This window comes from Pelmatolapia mariae, linkage group LG17 (genome assembly GCF_036321145.2).
Source record: "Pelmatolapia mariae isolate MD_Pm_ZW linkage group LG17, Pm_UMD_F_2, whole genome shotgun sequence".
In the NCBI taxonomy this organism is placed as follows: domain Eukaryota; kingdom Metazoa; phylum Chordata; class Actinopteri; order Cichliformes; family Cichlidae; genus Pelmatolapia; species Pelmatolapia mariae.
Genome location: NC_086242.1, coordinates 2,033,714 through 2,059,041, shown reverse-complemented (window position 1 = coordinate 2,059,041; position 25,328 = coordinate 2,033,714). Strand labels below are relative to the sequence as shown.

General features: G+C 44.1%; 1 protein-coding gene across 3 annotated transcripts in view; it reads left to right on the top strand.

Annotated features, from left to right (window-relative positions):
• The window catches only part of fcho1 (FCH and mu domain containing endocytic adaptor 1), a 69,559-nt gene that overhangs the window by 37,555 nt on the left and 6,676 nt on the right, over positions 1–25,328 (top strand). For 2 of the 3 annotated variants that reach the window (XM_063501016.1, XM_063501017.1), the window contains exons 4-24: positions 2,307–2,381; positions 4,235–4,376; positions 4,585–4,737; positions 8,089–8,193; positions 9,813–9,911; positions 10,693–10,789; positions 10,959–11,076; positions 11,164–11,188; positions 13,350–13,410; positions 14,816–15,009; positions 15,373–15,391; positions 15,533–15,589; positions 19,522–19,573; positions 20,299–20,423; positions 20,581–21,636; positions 23,709–23,815; positions 23,915–24,110; positions 24,247–24,361; positions 24,453–24,608; positions 24,689–24,821; positions 24,891–25,087. In XM_063501016.1, the coding sequence (XP_063357086.1) occupies positions 2,307–2,381; positions 4,235–4,376; positions 4,585–4,737; positions 8,089–8,193; positions 9,813–9,911; positions 10,693–10,789; positions 10,959–11,076; positions 11,164–11,188; positions 13,350–13,410; positions 14,816–15,009; positions 15,373–15,391; positions 15,533–15,589; positions 19,522–19,573; positions 20,299–20,423; positions 20,581–21,636; positions 23,709–23,815; positions 23,915–24,110; positions 24,247–24,361; positions 24,453–24,608; positions 24,689–24,821; positions 24,891–25,087 (3,282 nt within the window). The remainder of the gene's footprint in view (positions 1–2,306; positions 2,382–4,234; positions 4,377–4,584; positions 4,738–8,088; positions 8,194–9,812; positions 9,912–10,692; positions 10,790–10,958; positions 11,077–11,163; positions 11,189–13,349; positions 13,411–14,815; positions 15,010–15,372; positions 15,392–15,532; positions 15,590–19,521; positions 19,574–20,298; positions 20,424–20,580; positions 21,637–23,708; positions 23,816–23,914; positions 24,111–24,246; positions 24,362–24,452; positions 24,609–24,688; positions 24,822–24,890; positions 25,088–25,328) is intronic. The other variant, XM_063501018.1, reaches the window with a different exon arrangement.

Genomic DNA, 25,328 nt, shown 5'->3' with positions numbered 1-25,328 from the left:
AGTTGAGAGTGTGTAACGTCAAATACTCTGATTTGCAGTTAGCACACTGAGGGGAGTAATGAGAAGTTTGTGCTCTCACAGCTGGATGCTAACGCGTACAGAGCACACTGTCAGACCAGCGATGTAATCCTGACATTGATTCAGAGTGCTTGTGCACATTCCTCACAGGGGAAATTCACTTATCTGCTTGGAAAGCAGCAGACAACAAATCAGCAGTCAGGAAATGAAATAGCGCTGTGGGTGAAACAGTGTGTGATCCTGCTGGATGGAGGCGAGGCAATTGTCCTGATAAATTTCCTCAATCTTTCTCTCTCGCCACTTTCCCGAAAGGTCATTTTGATATAAGAGAGTCTATGAAACACTCGGTTAAAGTACCAGAACAACTCTTCAGCCACACTATCAGGGTTTCTGCATTCTCTGCATAGTATTGTATTTACTTTAAGGAAGACGATCTGATTGGCTAGAGCTTGGAGTCTGAGGATAGACGACGGTTGTCTAAATAAAATGTAGCAGAGAACAGCCTTTAAATATATCAGTCAATGAGCTAATTAGTTACTAAACATCACAGTGGTCATTTATTATAGAATTATGTACTGCGAGACTTTAAGTTAAATACAGTTGTTCACCGTTTCCAACAGTGTGAGAATCTCTTGCTGGAAGTAAAAAGTATTTGGATTATAGTTGGTGGATGTACTACAGACACTGTATTAAATAAACATTCATTGCACACAACAACAACACAAAAAAAAAAAATACAAAGTCCCAGTTTGTCCCAAATAGCCAGTTACACTAAAGGCATTGACCACATCCAGCACATCACACCACATGAAAGTGTTGGGCCGGACTTGTTGAATACAGGTGTATAAAATGAAGCACTCAGCCACGCAGTCTGTCTTTACAAACACTTGTGAAATAATGGCTCATTCTAAAAAGCTCACTTACTGTGGGATTGTGATAGGATGGCAGCCCGTTTGTGAAGTTTCTTCCCTCTTTGATATTCCACAACAGTTCTGTTATTACAACGAGGAAGCAAATAGAAACCGCAGCAACTCAGCCATAAAGTGGCAGACCACATGAAGTTACAGAGCGGGGTCAAAGAGCGCTGAGGGGCACAGTGTGTCGAAGTCTCCAACGCTCTGCTGAGTTCCAAACTTCCTCTTGCAGTAACGTCAGCACACAGTCTGTGCACTGGGAGCTTCCATGACTGAGCAGCTCCTGCAGGTGTCATTTATAGGTGTACCGTGATAACTTCACTCTGGGATAAAATAATTGGTCATCTTTATGGGAACCACTCCCAGGAACCACAAGCCATGGAAGGCTGGGCAAAGCAAAAGCAAAACAACAAAAAACTGATTTTAAGCATTTCTAATAAAAAGTAACAATAATAAACAAAATTTTAAAGCACGACCGTCAACAGTAACATTAATTCTCTATACATGCTGTGTCGACACAGATCAAATAGAGCCCCCTTGAATTTTTAATAGGTGCAGTTTAGTATCCAAAGATATACAGATGTTCACAAGGAGCACTAATGTGAGATTCCATTAAAATAAACCACTTCTGAAACTCCTAAAACATCAAACATTTAACCTGTTACCACAAATCAAGCCTCGTCTTTGGCCTCCTACAGAACAGAACTGGATCCTGGCTTTTAGGATAATCAAATGCCTAAAAAGGTCAGTTTAATTTAAGATATAAGTAATAACTTGTGAGACTGATTCAAACTCTCTGCACGAGACGAAGAGCAACGATAAGTCTGTATGTTTACGACTCTCGGTTCTCCTCTGCAGCAGGTTCCTCTGTTCGCCCTCGGGATATTTGGATCGATGTTCCTCTGCTGTCCCTTCAGGGTCCACAGATGGTTATTAAAGTTTTATGGCCAACCTTGTAAACATCTATTTATCATTTAAATGTGGCTTCTTGTAACAGTTACCCAACACAGATGAAAATTAATCTTTATCTCACAGACTCTGACTCAGGAGGCAGATGCCCGGTGTCTGGGCCAAAGGAAGCTCTAGATAGAGAGCATAACATATGAGGCCATTAGATGATGCAATAGATTGTGAGGAAGTGCTACTGGAGTGCATTTGGTTTATTGGTCTAAAGGGTATTTAGATTAATTTACATTTCAGGGGGTTTGTGCATCATTAGTCTTCTTGTCATGCTATTAGGATAACAGGAAGGTTAAGAAAAGGTGTGCAGCTCCACCTTGCAGGCATATATGTGGATGAGATATAAAATTAGTCTAGCCACATGTCCTGTCCATGCTTACGTTTATATGTTTTTCTCACTTTTTTCCCCTAAAGGGCTGCTATCGAGGAGACTTACTCTAAATCAATGAGTAAACTAGCTAAAATGGCCAGCAATGGAAGTCCACAAGGGTGAGTACCTCATGTACGATCATATAACAACAGGACAGCGTCCTGTGAAGGGGTTCAGAAAATTACAGTATAGATTTTATTTCCCAGAAGGTGCTGGTTTGGTAATTATAGATGTAATGGTCATATGGCTGCATATGAGATATGGATGAGCACCATCTGTGGCACCAAATGCCCACATTTGTGATGCCATTCAGCCTATATCGTTCCAATCATATGTCGTCTACTCTTTGATGGATGATATTTGTACTTGGTGATGAAAATGAGAACGCACTGAAGACCTAAAAATCTAATTACCTACTTGGACTGAATCACTGGACATGAATACACAAGTCTGCAATGGTTTAAAAGTTTTTCTGTATTTGTTTGTTTTAAAGTTGATTTTGCTCATTTGGAAATACTTTGCTGTGCTAATCATATTTCAGTAACATAATTAGATCCTGATTAGAGGTGTGGATTGTTTGGCTGTTGTCAATCAAATCTTATCAAAACACAACCAAATAAGCTGAGTTTTCTTTTTTACTTCACATTATAAGACAACAAAAAGTTTTCTTGGCATTATTTCACTGTTAACGAGTTTAGGTAAAGTTTTTAAACTGCGTCGTCTGGTAGCTGCATGTATACTCCATGCTACGCTGTTGCAGTCCAGCATCACTCCTGTGACTATATATGCAACAAAGCACACTTCTGCACACTCTGGTCAGTGATTAGTTTTAGTCAGACAGGGCTGTGAGAACCCTGCATCACTGATTTCCACATACATCGATCAGGCATACCATCGATGTTCTTGGTCTGCAGCGGTCAGTGTCTCTCAAAATTGGTTCGAGGAAGGAACAGACGTACCAGCGACAAGGTTGTAGGCAGCCAAGCCAGACTGATGTATGTAGGGAGTGAAGGCCGGCCCGTGTGGTCCCATCAACAGACGAAAAAGTTCATGTTGGTTCTGATAAAAGGTGTCAGAGCAGTCGGTGCTCAGTCAGGGTGTTGACTCCTGTCCACAACTGAAAGCGCCAACAATATTCTTCAGAACTGGACCACGGAGTAATGGAAGAAGACTTTCTTTTATATCACATGGATAGTCAGATGCATGTGCCTGCATCAGGCCAGCAGAGGCAGTGTGATGCTTTGGGCAATGTTCTGCTAGGAAACCTTGGGACCCGCCATCTATGTGGATTTACTTCGACCCGTACCACCTACCTAAGCATTTTTGTAGACCATGTACACTTTTTCATTGGAAACGTATTCCCTGATGACTGTGACCTCTTTCAGCAGGATAATGCACACAGGCACAAAGCAGGAATGGTTTGAGGTTCATAACAACAAGTTTGAGGTGCTTCCGAATTTTCCAGATCTCAGTCTAGTCAATTGTTGGTGGGATGTGCTGGACAAACGAGTCCCAATCCATGGAGCCCTCACCTCCCAACTTACAGGTCTTAACAGATCTGTTGCTAACATCTTCAGACAGCACACCGTCAGAGGTCTAGTGGAGTCTGCGCCTCGATGGGTCAGGGTTGTTTCGGCACCAAATGGGGACCAACACAATATTAGACAGATTGTTATGCTTGATGTTTGAAGGCAAATCAATTTCAGTGATCTCTGAGTAACAAAATGAGAATAAATTTGTGTAAAATAATAACTGCAAATGTAATTTTACTAACACATAAAACTCTTGGAAACATTTAGTCCTGTTAGTGATGATAAAAACCATTTAATATGGTGCCCAGCATGTACAGATATACCTATGAAATACTCAGTGGTCAACGATTTCTTAAGCATAGTGGAAAATTTAGGAGTCTTTAGGACAACAGTGGAATTACATGTTGATTATCTCTTATTACTATCTGCATATTTTCCAGGACTTTTGCTCCCATGTGGGATGTTTTCAGGGTGTCTTCAGACAAACTTGCCCTCTGCCACCTCGAGCTGATGAAAAAGTTGAACGATCTCATCCGCGATGTCAACAAGTACGCAGACGAGCAGGTCAAAATTCACCGCAAGGTACGTATCTGAAGTGAGGGGGAAAAAAACACTTCACCCCAGTCCTGCCAGTCCTGATCAACTCTTTTCTCAGAGGATATCCAGTTATCATCCTTTCCTTCATGTAATTGGTGCATTTGCCCTGAAAAGTACTCGGTACAATGATCCCCTGTACAGTATGTCCATATGTATGCTTTATTCTTTATGCATGTTTATGTGTATCAACCAGACTAAGGAGGAGATGGTGGGGACGGTGGAGGCGGTGCAGGTGCTTCAGGTTCAGAGCGGACAGCTTCAGAAGTCCAAGGAGGGTTACCACGCCAAATGTTTAGAGCTGGATCGACTCAGGAAGGAGGGAGGTCCTCAGAAAGAGCTGGAGAAGGTTCGCCTAACCTTTTAGCTTCTCCTTTAATAAATGACACTGCAGAAACTAACTGCAAAGTGTCCCATGAAATGAAATATTTCTGTTGTTGCAGAGGTTTGTTGTTGTTGCAGCATCATCTCGCTCAGAAAGTTTGAATTAGATTCAATAATTTAAAAACATGAGTGCCTGGGTGATGTTAAGTCTCAAGCATGAGAAATCACTTGTTTTAAGTAAACATCAGCTAGATAGAGAAGGTCTGCACCAGTGTGAGGGAGCCAGGCTACATATTTCATGCTGGCCTTGGAAAATCTCATAAACTGACAGCGTGGCTCGAAAAGGAATGAGCAACCTCGAGTTTCAATCAACTGAAGAATAGTTATTAAAATACACTGCTCAAAAAAATAAAGGAACAGTTTGAAAACACATCAGATCTCCATGGGGAGCATGCTGGATACTGATATACTGATATGGCCCCTTAGGAAAAGGGTGACAGAGAAAATGATCAACCTACAGAGGGCTGAATTCAAACATACTCCAAAAGTCAAAGTGAAAAAATGATGCAGCATGCCTGACTACCTCAGATGATGGATGTCCTGCATGATACTCTCCCTGGAGGAGGGCGTCGCTGAGCTCCCGGTCTGTCTGAGGCACAACCCGGTGGCATCGAAACATCACGTCAAAGAGGTGTTGGGTTGGATTTAGGTCGGGCAGGGTGGGGACCAATCAGTGGTATCAGGTCCTTCATCCTCCAGGAACGGCCTGCATACCCTCACCACGTGAGGCCGGACGTTGGCGTGCATGTGAAGGAACCCTGGGCCCCCTGCACCAGCGTAGGGACGCGTAGTGGGTCAGAACATTTCATCCTGGTGCTTAATGGCAGTCGGTGCTGTTACCTAGCCTCGTTAGAAAGAGCCATGACAAGACCAAAAACATTTCTCAGGTGCAGAAATGTCCACAAAAAGTACTCATTAAGTCACAGAGTAACACAAATGTACTAATAGAGCTAATGTAAGAGTATACAATAACAGGAACATTACAGAATATCTTTACAATAAAATAAAAACAGCCAGCATGAAAAAAAATACTGGAACATAAGTATGGTCAGTTAACTGTCATTAATTAGTCATAATTATCAGTTATCTTCGTAATGGAGACAGGGTTTCTCAGGATCTACTGATAAATAACAGCTACAGTGTCTTTGTCAGCATCACGGATAAAGTTTGGCCTGATGAAATTTGGGAAACACTTGATAATCAGTAGATTGTAAATATGTGGGTGTTTGCTGCAGAACATCTGATATGATGTGCTATTTTGACTTTGTCTAGTTATAAGCTGCCCACAGCTGTACACACTGGTCTCTCCTTCCTCTGCAGCTGACACTGTAGGCTTGTATACCTCATCTCCTGCAAGCTGTTTTATTTTTTACACCAACTAAAATGTTATTTCTCAGGAAATGGCTGCAGGAACCTTGAAAAACTGCAGATCTTGGTATTGTTTAAAATACCCAACTTTACACATTAAATGCATCCGATGCATATAGCCTAGAAAAGTAGTTTTCCTCATCATTGCAGCTGTGTTATAGATGATTTTATTTATTATTCATCTATCTGGATACTGGAATTTTTTTATTTATATTTTAAGAAATTATCTAAACATGGAAATGTCAGTGCCTCTGTGCTTTACTCCCGTACACTGTATGGATTCAGTTTGGTAAACCTGGCTGTTGTTTGCTGAATGTTTTTAATCATTTGGTCACTTCTGCTCCTAAAAACTAACATGGCAGCAGTCAAAGCGCAGCTATGGCTGTCTTTCGTATACAGTCTTTGCTATTCTGTGGCCACAGGTTGTGGTAGTTCTGTAAAAATTAACATTTAAAATAAATTTGCTTGCAAGTTCATTAAAACTCGTATATTAATAATCTTGTCAGACCTTGTCTGGCACCGAGAACTGCGTTTTGAGGAGGTTTAGATGGGAGCAGAGAATCATGGAGTGAGGAGCAGCCGGCCGAACAAACTAAATGCACAACTGAAGAAGAAACGCTTCCTGGATTCATCCCACTTCTGTCTGAGGTGCTCTTTGGGAGGGATACGTACAGGTTTATACACCCAGAAACTCCAAGGCCCCTCTTCTGTGGAACCAGCTTCCAGTTTAGATTCAGGACACTATCTCTACTTTTAAGATTAGGCTTCAAACTTTCCTTTTTGCTAAAGCATATAGTTGGGGCTGGACCAGGTGACCCTGAATCCTCCCTTAGTTACACTTTAAGAGGTGTAGGCTGCTGGGGGATTCCCATGATGCACTGGGTGTTTCTTCTTCTCTCACTATGTGTTAATAGACCTCTCTGCACTGAATCATACTTGTTAATCTCAAGGCTCTCCCTGAGCCTGGTTCTGCTGGAGGTTTCTTCCTGTTAAAAGGGAGTTTTTCCTTCCCACTGTCGCCAAAGTGCTTATAGGGGGGTCATATGATTGTTGGGTTTTTCTCTGTGTGTATTATTGTAGGGTCTACCTTACAATATAAAGCGCCTTGAGGTGACTGTTGTTGTGATTTGGCGCTGTGTAAATAAAACTGAACTGAATTGAATTAAGGCGCTCCCTTTTTAAAAGACTTTGTTCATGTGAAGGTTATTAAAAACAGAGTCTGTGAACACACTGGTATTCTACCAACAGGAGATGTCTTTAAAACCTTGGCAGGTGAAACAGGACAAAGAGTCACCAAAATTTTATTCAAATCTGACAAGGAGAACACAAAAAGGGGAAATGTGGTGACATAACTGCATCTCTAATAAAGTTTATAAGAAAGCTGTAAAATCCCCGTTTAACTCAGGGTACTTACTGGCCCGTAAGCCTTCAATCCAAAAGACTTTCCTTTGGTTAAGACTCCTGTGTCTGTCTGCTTGTCGTGTTGAAAGAGGGATGTGCTCAAAGGCTTGTGGTGTAGACGGGTTACTATTCTGAAGTAAGCTAGAAAGAAAGAACCTGAACACACAAACTAATCTGTAGTTATCGTAGTAGGATTAAAACTGCCATCAGAGTTCATCACTGAGAGCTCACAGGTGAGCCCTTTAAGAACTGTCAACACTCAAAAGGATATTTGATTAAAAGTGTCATAAATATGTTTTAAAAGTAGCACGTGGTCACATTTGAGAAGTTGTAACATAGTCGTTCTTATTTCAGGACAGCCAATTGATAACTGGTTACATAATTTGAGTATATTTGATGTGTTCCAGCTTTGCTGCAGACTGCAGACATGAGTGGTTTTAACAAATGTGTCTCGTTCTCTTATGGAGCCATTTACTTTTATGTCCGTCTTGTGATCGAGGGTCAGTATTTAAGTGCCGTTGTCTTTTTTCCTTTTTCCCCTCGCTAGGCGGAGCTGAAGTCAAAGAAAGCAGCCGAGTCGTTTGCGCTGTGCATCGAGAAGTACAACCGCGTGGGAGGAGAGTTTGAGCAGAAGATGAGCGAGTCCGCCCAGGTCAGCTCCGACTCCAGCTGGGCCTAAAGCCACTTTTTATCTCTCTCTCCCACCCTCTGATGTACTGATTTATGCATTTCTGCTTCTCTCGGGCTTGATTTTTCTCTCCGTATCCTCCCACCACACGAGAACTCGCTCTTATCTGTTCGTTTGTCATCCTACATCCTGCTTTGCCCAAAAAAGGAAACCTCGGCCCCCGACTCCTAAACACCCACCGACCTGTGCACACATCCCGCAACCCTGCTCGTTACCTTTAATCACCGGCTCTGCACTTCCATGGTTACTGCTGCTGTTACCATGGAAATCTTCAACAAACCCCGTTGAGCGGCTTTGTGTTTTAGATTTGAGATGGCGACAGGAATCTCGGCGACCAATTATCTGTTGTAATAGCTCTGAAGGAAAGGTCTGGTAGTAATTATGAGGAAGTACCTGGAAGAACAACATGTGTCAGGAGACGGTCGTCCAGGTGGAGGAAGGCTGCTTTTTATAAGATCAAAATCCTCACGCCTTTTAATTCGACCAAGAGAAGAAGAAATCGCACGCGGTGTGTGTTCATGCACATTTCTCCTGCAGGAACTGTAAATGTGAAACCCCTGAGAAGCAGAGGGCAGCGTGTCGTACACCAAAAACAACACCGGCTTTAGGGAGAAGCTTAAAGGTGCATTTTGCGTGTTGATGCAGTTGACAGGCGGGCACCTTCACGCGATACAAAGTCAGTGGTGAGGCGTGAGTTATTGATTGGACCGCTTTGGCAACGGCCATCCTAAACGATTATTCGACTAACTGTTGAAGCTAGTTATCCACAAAATCACTGAAACCTTCATTTTGTGCCAAACTAAACCAAATGCACCAGAGACGGTTCAGACCGAGAGCAGTTTGTTGTGATGTTTCAGGGAGAAACCAGTTACATACACAGAAGCGTTGCAGTGAAACCTTGAGCCGTGTCACAGTACAGATGGAAATGAGGAGCTCTGCCTGAGGCTGAGAGCAGCAGCAGTATTTTATATTTGCTCTCCAAGCCCAGATCTTGCATGTATAATTGGAGTAAAGGAGCTGGCACAAGCTTGCTCATAAGCTCGCTTCTCCACCGAAAGCCAATTTCCCCTATATCAAGACAATTCCCCTGAAGCAGACAGCGACAAATGAGCTGGCTGAATAAAGAGCCAGATCAAACTCGAATGCTAAATCTTCTCGAATTATCGCGGGTTTAACGACCTGGCGAGCCGGTGCCTCCGTAGCTGGCTCACCGCCCAGCTGCAGCTCGGCTCTTTTTCAAAGGCTATTTCCATTTTATTGAATAAAGGTGGAGTTTGAAGAGTGTAGTGGCTGCTCGAAATGCAGAAAAAAAACCAATCCTCACGATCACAATGTGGAAATGTTTTTTGATTTATTTAAAAGCGACCAGCTTAGCCAAAAGGCTACTTTTGGAAGGTAAGTCAAAATCTAGTCCAGACAACAAATACGTTCGATTATAATGAACTTACATACTTACAGCAACAAAACTGTTTTAAAGTAGAAGCTTATTTATTGGAATAATTTGGATTAAGTAGCTCTTAAATCTCAAACCTCACACGAGGCTTTTCTTGTCTCACCATCTTTGTCTGTGTGTGTTTGAGCAGAAGTTTCAGGAAATCGAGGAGGCTCATCTGCGGCAGATGAAACAGCTCATCAAAGGTTACTCCCACTCCATAGAAGACACCCACGTCCAGGTGGGACAGGTACGCTCGAGTTCATGTGAAATCCTGCTCTGATATATTTCGCCTTGTTCTTTTCATGCCGTCTTCGTCTGCAGTCTTTTTCTTTCATCGTTTCCTCCGGAGTTACGTTTGTTTAAAGCTCGGTGGGAGAACCGAGCAGAGCCACAAATCTGGCCCGGTGTTCAGGATTTGTAGTGACAGCCGATGATAGTGGACCGCACACGCTAGGTGTCCTTGCAGATGTGTTAGAGGTGGAATGGTGATTCCAGCGTTTCCCAGTATGACCATAAACAGCATGTGCTCCGTTTCCTGCTGGGGGTATTTTTATGTGCAGCTTATATTAAACAAAAAGTGTTTGTGGGTAAATTAGAGCCAGGCGCTGACGCATCAGCACGCAGACGCTGTACCGGTCCGTCGTGGTGAAGAGAGAGCTCTCGATTTACCAGTCAAACTACGTCCCTACCCTCACCTGTGGTCATGAGCTGTGGGTAGTGACCGAAAGAACGAGATAAAAGCAACGGAAATGAGCTTCCTCCGGCGGGTGGCTGGCCTCTCCCTTAGAGTGAGGAGTTCAGCCATCCGGAAAGAGCTCAGAATAGAGCCGCTGCTCCTCCACATCGAAAGGAGCCAGCTGAGGTGGTTCGGGCATCTGACATGGATGCCTCCTGGGTGAGGTGTTCTGGGCTGCCCCCACAACCTCGCCCCGGATAAGCAGAAGGAGATTTGCTATAGAAATTTAAAGCACTGCGTTTTTTCAATAAAACAGTAACCAAATTAATCCTTCTGCTGTTCTCAACTGCAGGTTCATGAAGAATTCAAGCAGAACGTGGAGAACATCGGCATCGATAACCTCATTCAGAAATTTGCTGAACAGAAGGGCACGGGCAAAGATCGTCCAGGTACTGTGAGCTGGCTCGAGTCCAGTTAGGAGGAAACATTCAGCTGCAGAAGTTGCATAACAATAAAATATGAAGACACCCACATTCATAACAGTAGCGTGGAAGCTGATTCATAGAGGCAAACTGTGACTGCCTTAAATGGATGGATGTGTGTGTTATTTTCATGCAGCTGCGGTTGGATTTGAGGAATACATGACAGCTTTGGCGCCCGAAGGAGGGAAAAAGAGTCGGGCGAAAGCCTTCAGGATACCAGGTCTGGGCAAGAGGGACAAAGAGCCAGACTCTACGTGAGTGTGCGCATTAATGCTCCCAATAATACACATCGAGTATCTGAGGGATTTTCTGATTCACCTGCGTGTTCGTCTTCTTTGCAGCGATTTGGCTGTGACCGAGGCTCTGGTGAGTATTTCACAAAAGGTTTAAAGGCCTTCCTGTGTGTGTGTGTGTGTGTGTGTGTGTGTGTGTGTGTGTGTGTGTGTGTGTGTGTGTGTTAGGAGATGAGAGGAAACCCGTGGGTTTGTGTTTGAGTAAAGAAGGTGAGAGGGGGGATCACACGTGTGTGTGTGTGATTATGATGTGACTGACGGTGTGGGGTTTCCTCGGTCTATTTCAGTACTTCTGGGAACAAACTTGTGCCAGAGGGGAAGTGCAGAGCTCCACGTGAGGGCATGCGTTTGCGTACGCACCGAGTTGTGTACAAGTGCTGTAAACAGAGAGATGTGTAGCTTCGGCCTGTGGTCGCTGCCACAGTGTCATCTGGCAGACTGAGACGGAGAGTAATCTAATTACACAGGTTTGGTTTCTCGATTAATGGACTTTAATTAAATCAGTGGCTGCTTAAAGTTTAGATATGAAATTGTGTATTATTTAAAGGTTAGATTAGGTTATGATTAGATTAATAAGTAAACAAACAGTAAACAGTATTTATTTTTTAGGGGAAATTAATTTTTTTTGTATATTTTCATTTTGTTTTGTTATCTTTAAATGAACTTTAAGAAGTTTGCAGTGGTTATCTGTAGGTAACTGGGCGTGAATAACTAAGTCTAACTACCTAAGCAGCTTATTCTCTTTCTCTTGACCAGATTTTCTTTAGAGATGAAGAAATAAGATCTAAAATGTACAAGTGAGGTCAGAGGTCAAATGTTATATTTAGAATCCCCATATAGCTGGATTGTTACCTGAATGCTTCCAATACAAACAAAGGCAGCAGAATGTTTTAAGGATAAAAGACAATTTATGAAAGTTTGACCTTATTTGACCTTTAAGAAAAGGTCAAAGGTTCAAAGTAACATGATCTGAGGAATCCCCGTGCATCATTCCCTGTATGTTGTGTTTTATATAACAGTATTAACACTTTGACCTTCAGATCAACCCATTTCCCTTAAAGGAGAGGTCAGAGGTCAAAAACGTTACAGAGTACTTTATGTTGTAATAATCATAGTTTCTAAGGCTTTTTGCCTTTTTTTTTTTTTTTTTAACACATAAATCTTTCATTTAACCTTGAACACCTTGGTGCAAGCCAGATTTGCTAAGATGACCCCACTCTGCACCTCTACAAAGTTTTATCGGTTCTGCCTGTAAATACGATACCTCGAAAAGCTTTGAATGACTTATTCAAAGCTTTTCGAGCTTTCACAGACTGGACGACCCATCCCAGTGCTGCCGGAGACATGACCTCATTGACGCAGAGCTCAAAGAAATGAGAAAAACGGCTCATTTTTCATGTATAACTTTCTGGAGTTTATCGCTGATTTTATATGTTTGATGCTGAGCAGGTGACGTGGAGCTGCTTTATGAGAGCTGGTAATGAAAGTGGCCCAACAGCAGGCCGTTATTGTCAACTGTGACGTATAATCAATGAGTGCTAATGTAAAATCATCGATCTTTACATCTACAGCACGTGGCTTACTGCAGTTAAGCAGCAGCTGCAGTTGCATTTGTCTTATTAATGTGACTTTTATAACCTCGTCATATTAACTAGATCACTCCGACTGCTCCTTAATTAGATCGTCTTTCCCCGCGATCCTGTTAAAAAACACATCGGCGGTCTCGGTTAACTTGTCATCTCAGGCTGACCCACAGAGGTCTGTTTGTTGAAACCGCGTGTAATGAAATATCATCTTAATAAGCCCGCGCTCTAAAAATAACTGCTCCCATGTTGGCGAGGTATTAGTTTGGATTTCCTCTCGTCCTTATTGTACTTTCACTCCCAGACATCCTGCCTTGCTTAAATGATTTCCGTCAAACTTGAAAGTGCTCTTGCAGCTTCAGCGAGCTGCTTCATTTGAGCTGCTGGCAAGAATGTGTTTAATGCACAGCAGCTGTAGCAGTTAGTCACTGACTCGCACCAAACAGTGTGTCATATTTTTCAGCTGTATTTATTCCCTCTAATGGAAAGCTCTCAGTGCGCGCACAGGCCGGAGTGCTCAGTTACACAGTGTGACAAAACACTTCTTTGTTTCCGATATCAGCCGTTTGTCTCTGATCCAGCCGGTGTCTGCCTCCCTCCCTCTCTCTCTCTCCCTCCTCTGTGCGCGTATGTTCCCATTCATTCCTGCAGAATTCCCCCCTGGAAGTAGACGACGAAGGATTCGTCATCCGAGCTGACAGCACTCAGAATGATATCCTTTTGCGCCTCTTGCATTCAGGACCAGGAAAGACCATTAAGGAATATTTCTGTTTTGAACCTGTAATAAAGAATAACTGATGATCCAGATGGGTGGCAAATAAAGAAGACTCCACGTGTGTGTTTGGTGCCTCCAGAAAAGCCTCAGTGTTCACGAAAATGTTTTGAAATAAACTGAAAACGTGGAGGCGAGTCTTCTGTAACGCGTTACCTTACTCGGAGTCGATGCCACCAGCTCAGAGTAACTTTTAATAACTTTGTCCTTCTAAAGAATCGTCCTTTTTTTCGTCACCTGTCTGCGGTGTCTCGCCCTCTGAGGAGTTTTTGTTTTTGGTTTATTCAGATCATTTTGTAGCAATCTGTTCTCTGGAACATTAACGTTTTTTTACCGGCTTTGATTTAATGTAACAGTTTCAGTACACGAACACTTCCAACCCAAGAGGCTGAATGCTTCTTACAGCCACTCTATTGTCTTTTTTATGTCTGCAATATTTCAATTTCATGCCCGTATTTAATTGATGAATGTCCACCATATGTCATAAAAGTCTTTATTTAGCAGCCCGGTAACGACCATGAACCACAGTGTCCACAGTTCAAGTCTAGCGGGGGTCTTATTCCCGCCCTGCCCGTTAGTATTTCTAACTTAGTCTGAGCACCACTCAGAAACTCTCCAAAAGGCGATTTTGATCAACTAAATCTCGATACATTTCCTGTTGAGTCTTGGGTGTCTAAATGTGAACGAGCACAAATATAACGAGGACCATCTGTTGGATGAAAACTGGAAGAACAATCGCTGCTCCAAATGATTCCCGTGTCTTTCGTTGCCGTGACCGAAGGAAAGCTTGACTCAACTTGCGTGACAACAGATGATAACCCCTGAGATCACTGCATGAAGTTTGAGAGACTGAGAGAAACACCTTAACTGAGAAGGATGACGATGATTTTTAAATGGATTGTAATCAGAAGGTGAGAGATGGAGTTTAACCAACGTGTCTGCGACGTTTTCAAATTAACCGTAGTCGCAGACAGTTAAAGACACGCGTGACTAATCCTGTGTTTAACTGGAGTTTGGTTAATCTGAGCCGGCCTCCTAATGTGTGGCTTTTCTTGTGGGTAATGATGTGGCAGGAAGTGGCAGTTTGACAGTTCTGCACCACTTACCTGCAGGAAGCGGCGGTCCTGCTTATGTTCATCATGTCTGTCGGCCCCTCGTTGCTGCTGGTTGTGTTTTTGTTCAGATTTTAATTAAATGAAATGTTTCCCGGTTTAATTATTTATATTTTCCTGTTTGTGTTTTTGAAATCTCAAGTCTCAGGTGGCTCATTTTAACTGAAATTAAAAACAGCAGACTCTTTGTGTCATTTAACCATCACGTAGTTTCTTCCTTGACCCTCCTCCACGCTGCTCCGAGGAGAAGGAGACCAACTTTTACTCCAGCGATTCAGACTTTGATGACGAAGAGCCCAAGAAGTTCCACATTCAGATCCGACCGGTGGCCAGCAGCAATCGCAGCAGCTCCGTTGCCACAGAGAAGGAGCTCAAAGCTACCGTGGGGGCGCTTACGCTGCCACCCAACAGAGGGCCGAAGCAGCAGGTTGGGTTTGATTTCCTTTAAATGAGGATATATTTAAGATGTACACATTAACCCTCCTCAAAACAGTCTGAAGACGTACTCTTAGTAAATTCCACAAAGAGACTGCCAGAAATAAGACAATATGATGACAAACACTTTTTAACTTTGAACAAAAAACCTTCAGTATGTTTTGGAAACGACTACTTTGATGTTTATCAGTAGGAACCGGGGAGCACAAAGTTATTAAGAAGCTAAAGCTTTGTTCCTCTGGGTATATTCATGGGATTTATTGACAATAATAAAAACACCCAGCAGAATGTCAGCTCTTACCCTTTTCATAGCTCAATATATTGAATATTTCTCCCTCTCTGTCTCGACTTTCAGGTCAAGCGACATCTCTCCAGTAAGTTTGAATGTTGGCATTTAAACGGCTTTAAAAAATAAATAAATAAAACATTTTCAGTCCTTGCTGGTGTGCAGTAATACCTTGTAACATAAGGCAGTGGGAAATGTTTAAAGTGCCATATCTTAACTTTGTGTCCAGGAAACTCGAGTACCGCAGGAGGCCGATCAGAAGACGGGGACACTGCCTCCCGCAGGGGTGAGTCTTTTAGTACGTGACTGAAATTAACGTTAGTACCTTCTTTCTTCTCTGACTGTTGCAGACATCCAGTCCAATCCTTTATTTACACAGAATAAACAATAAAGACCTAAAGATAAATTTCTTATTGGGGAAAAATAATGGACAGATTAATGAGTAGTGAAGGCAATTGATAGTTTTTAAATTTCAGTTCTGTCTCTGTTTACATCTGTAAGAGTGTTTTCAGGTTGATGTCCTTCGTTTTTGCTGCTATGAAAAGTGTAGAAGAGTCAGAATCATCTGTGTATCTGCCTCGTGCAACATCTCTCACTGTGTTTCTGTCTAGGCCAGGGGTCGGCAACCCTGGGCGCGCACCGGCATACCGGGCAAATACTGGATGGTGATTTTTTTTTTTTGGCGGGGGGGGGGTTGTTTTGTTTTTTAATATTGGAACGGTGTAAACAATGAAAGGTGTTGGATTGGCCAGATGTTGGTCATGTGTAAAGATAAGTCAGTTGTTTGGTGGTGGCTATGGCAGAGCTTCCACAGAGGCAACAGGTGGATGAGGGAAAGTGGAGGCAGGAGAGACCCGAGGTGGCTGCCAGTCCGAGTGTCAGGTGAACTGATCTTCAGGTAAGAAGTTATGACCTGCAGTCTATCTGGGTCAGATATAAACCAAGTTTAGGTGGAGTTTATTTTCATTGTGCTGACTTTTTACAGTCAGTTACAATAACTCGTACTGCGTACTAGCTAGCATGACGGAGTTTCTATACAGCTGGGTGGGTGCTGTGATGTTACTGATAGTGAACTTTATTTTATTCATAAGGTTAGTTAGTAGGGGTGCAACGATACTCGTATCGATATTGAACCGTTCGATACAGTGCTTTCGGTTCGGTACGCATGTGTATCGAACAATACAAAATTTTTAATTTATTTTATCAACTTTTCTTCTGACGATGCTGTCTGTGTTGAGAGCTCAGTGGATCTGCGTTCGACTACTCCGCCTAGGCTGCACTGTCGAGCGCAGATCCACTGAGCGCAGCGCAAGCTAGCGAGACAGAAGCTAATCGTTGCAACATGGTAAATTGAACCTCCCCCACCCTCATTCAGATCTTGCGTTTGGAACTATCTTGGTTTTCATGTGAAGTATGACCCTGAAGGTAAGCGCGTCATGGACAAAAGTAAAACAGTATGTCGGATGTGACACGCAATGCTTAATTACATGGGTGGGAACTACTGCGTTAGCGCAGTTAGCTCGTTAACGTGTTGACACCGTCCAGCCCCACGCACGGGGCGATCCGCGGTAGCTCGTTAACGTCATTTCAGATTAACGCTGACAGCACTAGTGGGAACACAATGTATATAACGGCACATTTACTCCAACGTCATCCTAGTGCAAAGACAAGTGGAAGCAGACAAAAACAACAAGCACGCATGCTACAAACTTTACCCGAGTCATTCAGACAGCCGTTAGCACTTGATTCTCCTTATGGGGACCTGATATGTTTAATATGCTGCTGAGAATATAGCCCAGAAGAAGCGTATAGTATAGCTTTTATTTTGGAAAGAGCCATTTCTCTGTAATAAACTCTCTTTTCCAAAGATGAGGGATTTCTCCATCAGATATATATATTTTTTTATTACTTTGTCGTTTCAGCAACATTAGATTTAAAAACTGTACTTTTGAGTTAAAATACATATTTATAATTTTAATAAATGACAAATTAAAAAAGCATGAACATTTTTTTGTATCGAAAAAATATCGAACCGAACCATGAATTTTGTGTATCGTTGCACCCCTATTAGTTAGAGTTGCCAACCGCCCCTTAAAAAACAGAATCGTCCCGTATTCAGAGAAAATATTACGTGTTTCGTACTGAGGTGAAAAGGAACACAGTTTGTCCCGGACTTCAGCTACAATGAAAAAGACACAAAGCTGGATTTATTCTGTTTTTGCTGCACAGCTGCCTCTTCTCCTCTCATTCTCTCCCCCTCCCTCTCCTGTTGCTACTTCAATCATGAAACTAATCAATGATCAGCTGATCGGCTTTTCTCTCTTGTTTGTTTATCGCTCACTTTGCCCCAGAAAGAGGAAACCAGCGGATGTCGCGCTAAACAACAGCAGCACGTTTAAGCTTGATCAGCTGTTAGAGTAATATTACTTTCTAGTATCAGCTGATGTTTGCTGGAGCCACAGCTGTAAAGCTGCTGGTCATGATGTCAGTTTGGATATGTGGTGAGAGGGAAACATGAAGATGAAACCAGGAGATGTCCTTACTGAACCATCAGAGCTGAACAGCTGATGGAGAAACAGGTTTACCTTTAGGTGACATGAATGAGTTGAAGGGAAGTTATGAACTGTTTCCGAGAGACAAATAACACCAGGATCCTTTTCTAAGTAGCTGACAGCTGGTAACTGTGCAGGGGCGGGTCTAGCAAAGTTTTGCCAGGGGGCCAGGTAGGGCATTAACAGGGAGAGGGGGGCACAAAGAAATACTTTCTTATTCTCATTTAAAATGTCTCGCTTTTAATAAATAATTATCTGAATCTTACAACCAAAGTTTTTATCTGATGTAAAATGTATAGAAATCATACATATACCAACAAGACAGCGTACATCACTGTCACAGCAGCGTTTTCATTCAAAGGCTTTATGGCTTTAATACCTGGTGGGCCGGTCTCTAGTCAAAATGCCCGGGCTGATTTTTTTGTCCCAGTCCAGCCCTGGGCACGACACGCAGTGAATTAATCTGAGAAGGTGCATTAAAAATAAATGGCTGCGCCAGCGGTGCACATCGCAAATTGGGACTTTCAGGTGTATGGACCAATGTTTTATTTTCTGATCAAACCAGAAAGCTTTAATGAGCAGCTGGATTTGTCTCGCATTAACTGGCTGAGTTAATGCCAGTTAATGCAACATCGAAGCAGCTGGAATCCACAGCTGTGCGTGTTCATGGAGCTTGCATTTTCACCTGCTGGACATCACTACCTGACAAGTTTAACTGTCTTCAGAACATTGCAGAGGCCTTATTGACAGTATTTGGCTCTACATATCTGTGTGAGCAGATTTTCTCTCACATGAGTGTCCTCAGGTAGCCGTCTGAATGCTGGACACTCGGAGACCTGTGTCTGAGTGGGAGACCAGAGATCACATTAACATGTGTATCCCTGTATTAACAAACATGCCATATTGGCCCAGTTTATTTTTCTTATCATTGTTGTGAGGAGACCATAAATAGCATTTGCATTTTCAGTTGTACAGTTCATTTGCTGTTATGGATCAAAAGTCTTTTTTTGTTTCAGAATAGCTGCTAACTATTCGCTGATAGTTGCCAACATCCGTGAACAAATATAATTCTATAAGGTTGTTCTATATAGTGTGTAACTGTTAATATAGAGCGTTATTAAATTTATTGCTAATGCAATCATATGGCACATTGACTTCTGAGGAAATTTTAGATGCACTCATCATCAGAAAGGTTGCCGACCCCTGATCTAGGCAAAAAAATATCTTCTTTGGTTGACCTTGCATATACCAGTCGTTAGTCTGCTCGTGCTCCGAAGCATGTTTTATTGCAGACTGGTTCATTATTTTGTCAGAGGTTAGGCTCGAGTGGGAGTCTACAACCTGCTGCACTCCACCAGTGGGGAATGTCTCCCTCTTAAATCCACAGGCAGCAGGATTAATGATCAGCATCTGATTAAAGCCGTTACTCTGCAGTGACAGCAGCACTGGCTGGAGCTCAGTGAGACCCGGCTAATTGCTGGTATTTATCACAGAGAAGATATTGGCGGGAGGGGGGGGTCTCTCATGTAGTCTCATGTCAGCCCGTCTCAGCTTCTCAGCCTCTGAGAAGCTCTGACGAAGGACAACGTGCTGCTGATTAGTCCCGATTGGGGAACATCCTCCAGTGTCTCGTAATGACGTGTGTGTCTGTGTGGTGTCTGTACAGATGGAGAGCAGGAGGGCCTTCGCAGGTCCACCTCCAGCCCCGATCACAGTAGGTAAGCTACCTTTGCCCTTCACATCATCTTCTACCTGCTTTAAATCTGGCTCTGAGCAGGGTAGGGACACTGTTTTGGAGGTTAAATGGCATCATCAGCATCATCAACGGCCCGTGCAGCGCTTTGAAGCCTTCACCCTCTTCGATCTCATTTTACCTTTGTAAGCTCGTTTAAATGTGAGGCTCATTCGTCTAATTACCTCGTCCTTTCCCCTCCGTAGCTCAGATGAAACGACTCTATTTTTCTCGGTGGTAGTGTGGCCTGTATTGTTTCTACCTTGTTACCACGGCAAAATGTAGTAATGTTAGACCGGTGTTTATATGATTGTGGACAGATGTGAAAACACAATAGCGTCACTGTGATGCAGGTTTTGGTTCAAACAGGGGCACGAATGATACACGAGACCGGGTGGCACTGGGCCCACACCTTTACGCTTCCTTTAATTTGTAATTTGTGGAAATCTCGATATGCTGCTTAACTGCTTACCCAATTCAGGGTAGCTGTCACAGGGCAAGAGGCGGGGCTACACACTGGACAGGCCACCAGCCTCATCACAGACAGCCACTCATGCTCGCATGGACACGCTCGCCAAATTAGATCAGTTCACCAACATGCTGCTCTTTAGCCTCTGGCAGGAAGTTGAAGTACGCGGACAGAGAACCTCCCTCCGTCCCTCTGCCACTCGCACTGATTTTCTTTATCGTTTCTTCGCTGCTCTACATCAGGTTGAGCTCGACAGCGTCGGGCTCGGACAGTCTGTTTGGACCGCCGCTGGAATCGGCCTTCAAGTCCAAAAGCTTTGACAGCCGGGACCAACTTAGAGAGCAGAGCACGTTTGGAGCCTCTGAATGTAAGGTTACGTGTTACTTTCATTTAACTGTTTATTGCTTGTGTTTTGTTTCTTTAATTACAAAGAGACGGGACTGTTGGACGACCTGAAAATAAAAGCTCTAAATTCTATGTGTCGGCACCGTTCCCAGGACTAATGTGTTGATTATGTGTGGTAGATGCTGCTTTCTCCTCCGACTCCTCGTCTCCGGAGAATGTTGAGGACTCTGGCCTCGACTCACCCTCCCATCAGCCCCTCGGACCCTCCCCCGAACCAGCAGGCTGGGCGGCCTGGCCTCCTGCATCGCAGAGTAAAGAGCAAACACGGGGTCGACCGTCGGACCCTTTCCTTTCCGCTTTCCGTGACCACTCCCCTGGACGCAGTCCTCACCCGCAGGATGACCCTACCTCCGTCTGGTCTGTCGCTCCGTCGCGCCCCTCGCGCGTTCCCCCTGATAAGGACCCCTCGTCGGTGCGGTTCCCCGCCTTCTCTCAGTCCCTTGCCCCACCAGAGATGGAGTCATCAGTGTGGAACTGCAAACACATCCCACCCGAGGATCCCTTCCTCGCCGCCTTTGAGAGGACCGTCACCCAGGAGACGTTAAACCTGTCAGACGCCTGGGCGCGCCCTCCGCCTCGCACTGCTCAGGAGGGCAGAGGAATGGATCTGCGAGGGGACCCCTTCTCCGTTACCTTAAACGACACCAAGACACTTCCAAGCACTTCCTCTTCCTCTTCATCCTCCTCGTCCAATCGGAAAGAGAGGGAGAGGAAGCGGGATCGCAGCCTCCCGCCTCCCATTTCTTCCGATGACCCATTTGCAATCACAATGATCGGCAGCCCAACGCATCAGTCGTCGCTGGCGGCAGCTGTTGGGGGGATCCCTCCACGCGGCAGCGGCAGCGGCTCTGCCGGCACCACCAGACTTGGATTCGATACCAATTCGAACACTTTACCGTCAGCTCAGCCAAAGAAGGAGCTAACGCACTGGAACTCGCTCCACAACCCATTTAGTGAAGGCAACGGCTCCAAATCACAAGAAGCAAGCGGAAAAGGGGAAGGTGGCGGAGGAGAGAGGAGAAAACACCGATCATCGGAAGGTGAGCCGCGCAGGAACGCCCCTCCCCTCACGAGGCATTCGGGGCCCCAGGAGGATCTCTGCTTTTCAACAGACAAAGATCAAGACTGTCTGGATCTCAGCACACAGATGTCCTGCAGTGTCAGCTCTCGTAAGGGTACTGCTTTATTCTTTTAAGACAAAGTTTCTACTTACTGTATTAAAAAAAACACTCGTACACAGGAGCCCACATGATGAATGAAGGATACATTTCCAGTACTAATTATAAAAGTAAACGCCTAGAGTCGTGCTGTCCTCCAGCCTCAGTCTGTGGCGCTCCTTAATTAGTCACAAAGGTAGCAATCAGTTTCTTCTTAGAGTAGTCAGAAAAATGAAGTATGAATATGCACATATACTGCATTTAGTAACACCTTCGTGTCACCTGTGCTCTGTTTTCTGGCTCACAGATTAAAGACTGAGCTGTTTTGCACTTGGAAAGAAAAGTGCTTCACAGACTCTCGCTGTGATTGGCCCTTGCTAGCTGGGCTAGCCCTTTTATTTCACGTTGAAGGTTATGCAGTCTGATTATTTAATAGCACGTTATGCCTACCTGATTGGTCATTAGAGGCTGCAGGGTGGCTGCGTCTGATTAAAACAGTTTTTCACTGGGGAAAAATAAACGCTAAGCTGAAGGACTGAGATAAAACACATTTAGCCAAGTAGACAATACTACAAAGTTAACCAGCAGGTACTTTTGATGTGGGGCCTTTTTTTTGAAATACCATACCTATAAGGCGCACTTAAAATCCTTTTAATTTTTTCAAAAATCAACAGTGCGCCTTATGTATGAATTCTGGTTGTGCTCACTGACCTCGAACCAATTTTATGTTCTACACGGCGCTCAAACATCCGTCACAAATGTTTTCGTACGACTTTGGTAAGCTACGAAGCCGCACCGCTTGACGGATCGTAGGAGCTTTAGTCAGGAGCCTGGCGGAGTCGTCTGGGTCCTAAACTCTGTCCGTTTCAGGTAGTGATGTGCGATACCACTGATTTCCTTTCCAATCCGATACCAAGTAAGATTCAGGGTGGTATCGACGATACTGATCCGATACCGATACTTTGTACAAAAACGTTTTATTTATTGTATCTCAAATTATAGCTTCATAATGATTACTGGACATCAGATTTCTTGTTCTTATCGCTTAATAATGCCGAATTCATCATATAGAAATAAAAAAAACTGAAGTTGTGCGCTATTTGAACACGTTGCCTGCCTGCAGCACTAAAGGACTCCGTGAGAGACGTCTGTCTCACCCTAGCAGCACCTGTCCCTCTCCTCGTCTTCAGTCCGCCTCAACATAAGCTCGTCATATTCTGTGATATGATTTACTCTGAGGGGTTTGACGAGGTTAGTGGTGTTGCCACAACACCTCACTTTCTTGCCACATGTATCGCAAACCATGTCTCTGCTGTTTGTAGAGGTTAGCGACACAGCTATGTTAGCATAACATAAACACAGTGAAACTGGAGGATGAACGCTAACTTTTTTCCATGCTGTAAACGGACCAAACTTCAGTCAGGAGAACAACTGAGATAATCCATCCACAATACGAGGTTAGTCATTAATATACTGCAACAACATGGGAATAGAGCAGCTGCAGAGAATTCAACATTAATGAATCAATGTTACGGAAGTGGAGGAAGCAAGAAGAATGAGTTGAGTAAAATTTGACTAATCTGACTGTTTTGTTTCGCTTTAATGTGCCCTCTAATCCGGTGCGCCTTATGTATGAAAAATACGGTACCAGCCATGTGGTTTTATGTTTTAAAATTGCTGTTTTGTTGTTGCTTTGTGTGAACGTTTACCAAAGATATGCAAAGCTATAACTTTTCACCCTGACTTATATTTTTTGTTGGAATTGTAGTCGATTGCAATTTATTCAAATGTGAAAATAATTTTTCTCACATGAGCTACAAAACAAACAAAGCTCTCGCGCATCCCAGAGAAAAACTAAACGACTAAAACAAATACTTTTCCAGCTCATCAATCACTCGTGCTCGTCTTAACACAAACTTGTGTTCAGCACCGTAGTGCATTTGTTGTGCAAAGTCTGATGACAAGTCTTTGTTGAAGCAGTGCAAATAAGATTTTGGCAGCGTGGTGTTTTGAGCGTCTGTCTCATCCTCAGGTTTCTGCGTGTGATTTAGAGCCGCTTTCATCCACTTTGTGTGCGTTTCTTTTTTAAGGCTCCAAACATAACTTCAGACAGGACACAGCTGAAGCGGTCACAGCCGCTCCTGCAAGAGCGACCCGAGCCAAGAGGTCTTCGGGTCGACTCGGTGGCTGTGAGAGAGTGAGTATTGGTCACGGCTTAACCGTTCAATTTCAGAAGCAAGACTGTCTATGTGCTATGTAAGAGCAGCACTAATTCAGACCCGGCTGTGCGTTTCAGTCGCGGTCCCTGTGTTCCTCTCCACTGCCAGAGCCCAGCCCTTCCCTCACCTCCTCCTCCTCTTCTAGTCCTAGTGAATGGGGGCCTCAGGCCAGAGACGGGGAGTGGGGGGGTCAAAACCGAGCTCAGAGCCCTGCCGGGGTGGGACAGGCCTCGCCGCTGCCCTACCAGCACCAGGACCACCAACAAAGACAGTGTAAGCCACACGGGCACATATCTAAAAATGTCTTTTCAGTTAAAACCACGCAGTGAGAGCGAGAGATGTGAGACTGCGCTCCCTTCTATCACTGTTGTCCTTTCAAAGATGGCTTCATCGCAATATTTCTCTACAGTGCATCTGTCCAGAGGCCCCAGTCCCATATCGCTCAGCACACAGGAGGCGTGGCCAGTAGCAGCAGCCATTACTGAATACATCAACGCCTACTTCAAAGGTGGACAGCACAATCGGTCAGCGTGACGCTCTTTATTTCTTCATTTTGTTATTTAACTGCAGACGGTACGCTTACTTTAATTAACTTGCCTCGTCTTCCATCCTCAGCTGTCTGGTGAAGATCACAGGTGACCTCACGATGTCCTTCCCAGCAGGCATCACTCGTATTTTCACTGCCAATCCCAACGTTCCTGTGCTCAGCTTCAGACTGGTCAACATCTCAAAGATCGATCACTTTCTGCCCAATCAAAAGCTTCTCTACAGGTCAGCCATCTTTTTGTTGTTGTTGCTTTTTTAGTCTCAGCTCTCGTGTCTTTATCGTTGCTGTCTTCGATGCTCCTCAGCGATCCGTCTCAGAGCGACCCCGACGCCAGAGACTTCTGGTTCAATATGCAGGCTCTGCAGCTGCACCTGCAGCGAGAAGCCGGAGTCAACCCGCAGGCTTCGTACTACAACGTCGGGCTGCTCAAGTATCAGGTCAGGATAGAAACCGAGGATCCCGCTTCTTCGTGACACCCAAAAAATAACTTTGCCTCGTTTTCTCAGGTGTCTTCTCAGGACCCGGGTCGGGCGCCTCTTTTGCTCTCAGCCGAGTGTCAGCGGAGCGGCACGGTGACCAGGGTCTCCCTGGATTATCACTGCTGCCCCGCTACCGCGCCCTCCACCCAACTCACTGCCGTTCAGGTGCTGCTGCCGTTGGACCACACTGCCACAGACCTGCAGTGCCAGCCGCCCGCCTCCTGGTGAGCAGACGTGATTTTTTTTAATAATAAATAAGTAACTGTGGGGGTATTTTAATTTATCCTAATTTTGTTCTACTTTAACATCCAGAACGCCTCATGAAGGCCACAGAACGACAGTGTCGGTGTGATTATAGGGAGCGGTGTGACCCCTCCGTCCAAAGCAAATTTCTCCCAAGGGAGACAAATAAAGAGTTAAACTTTGACATCCAAATAATTACATAAATAGAGCAGCTTGTGAGAT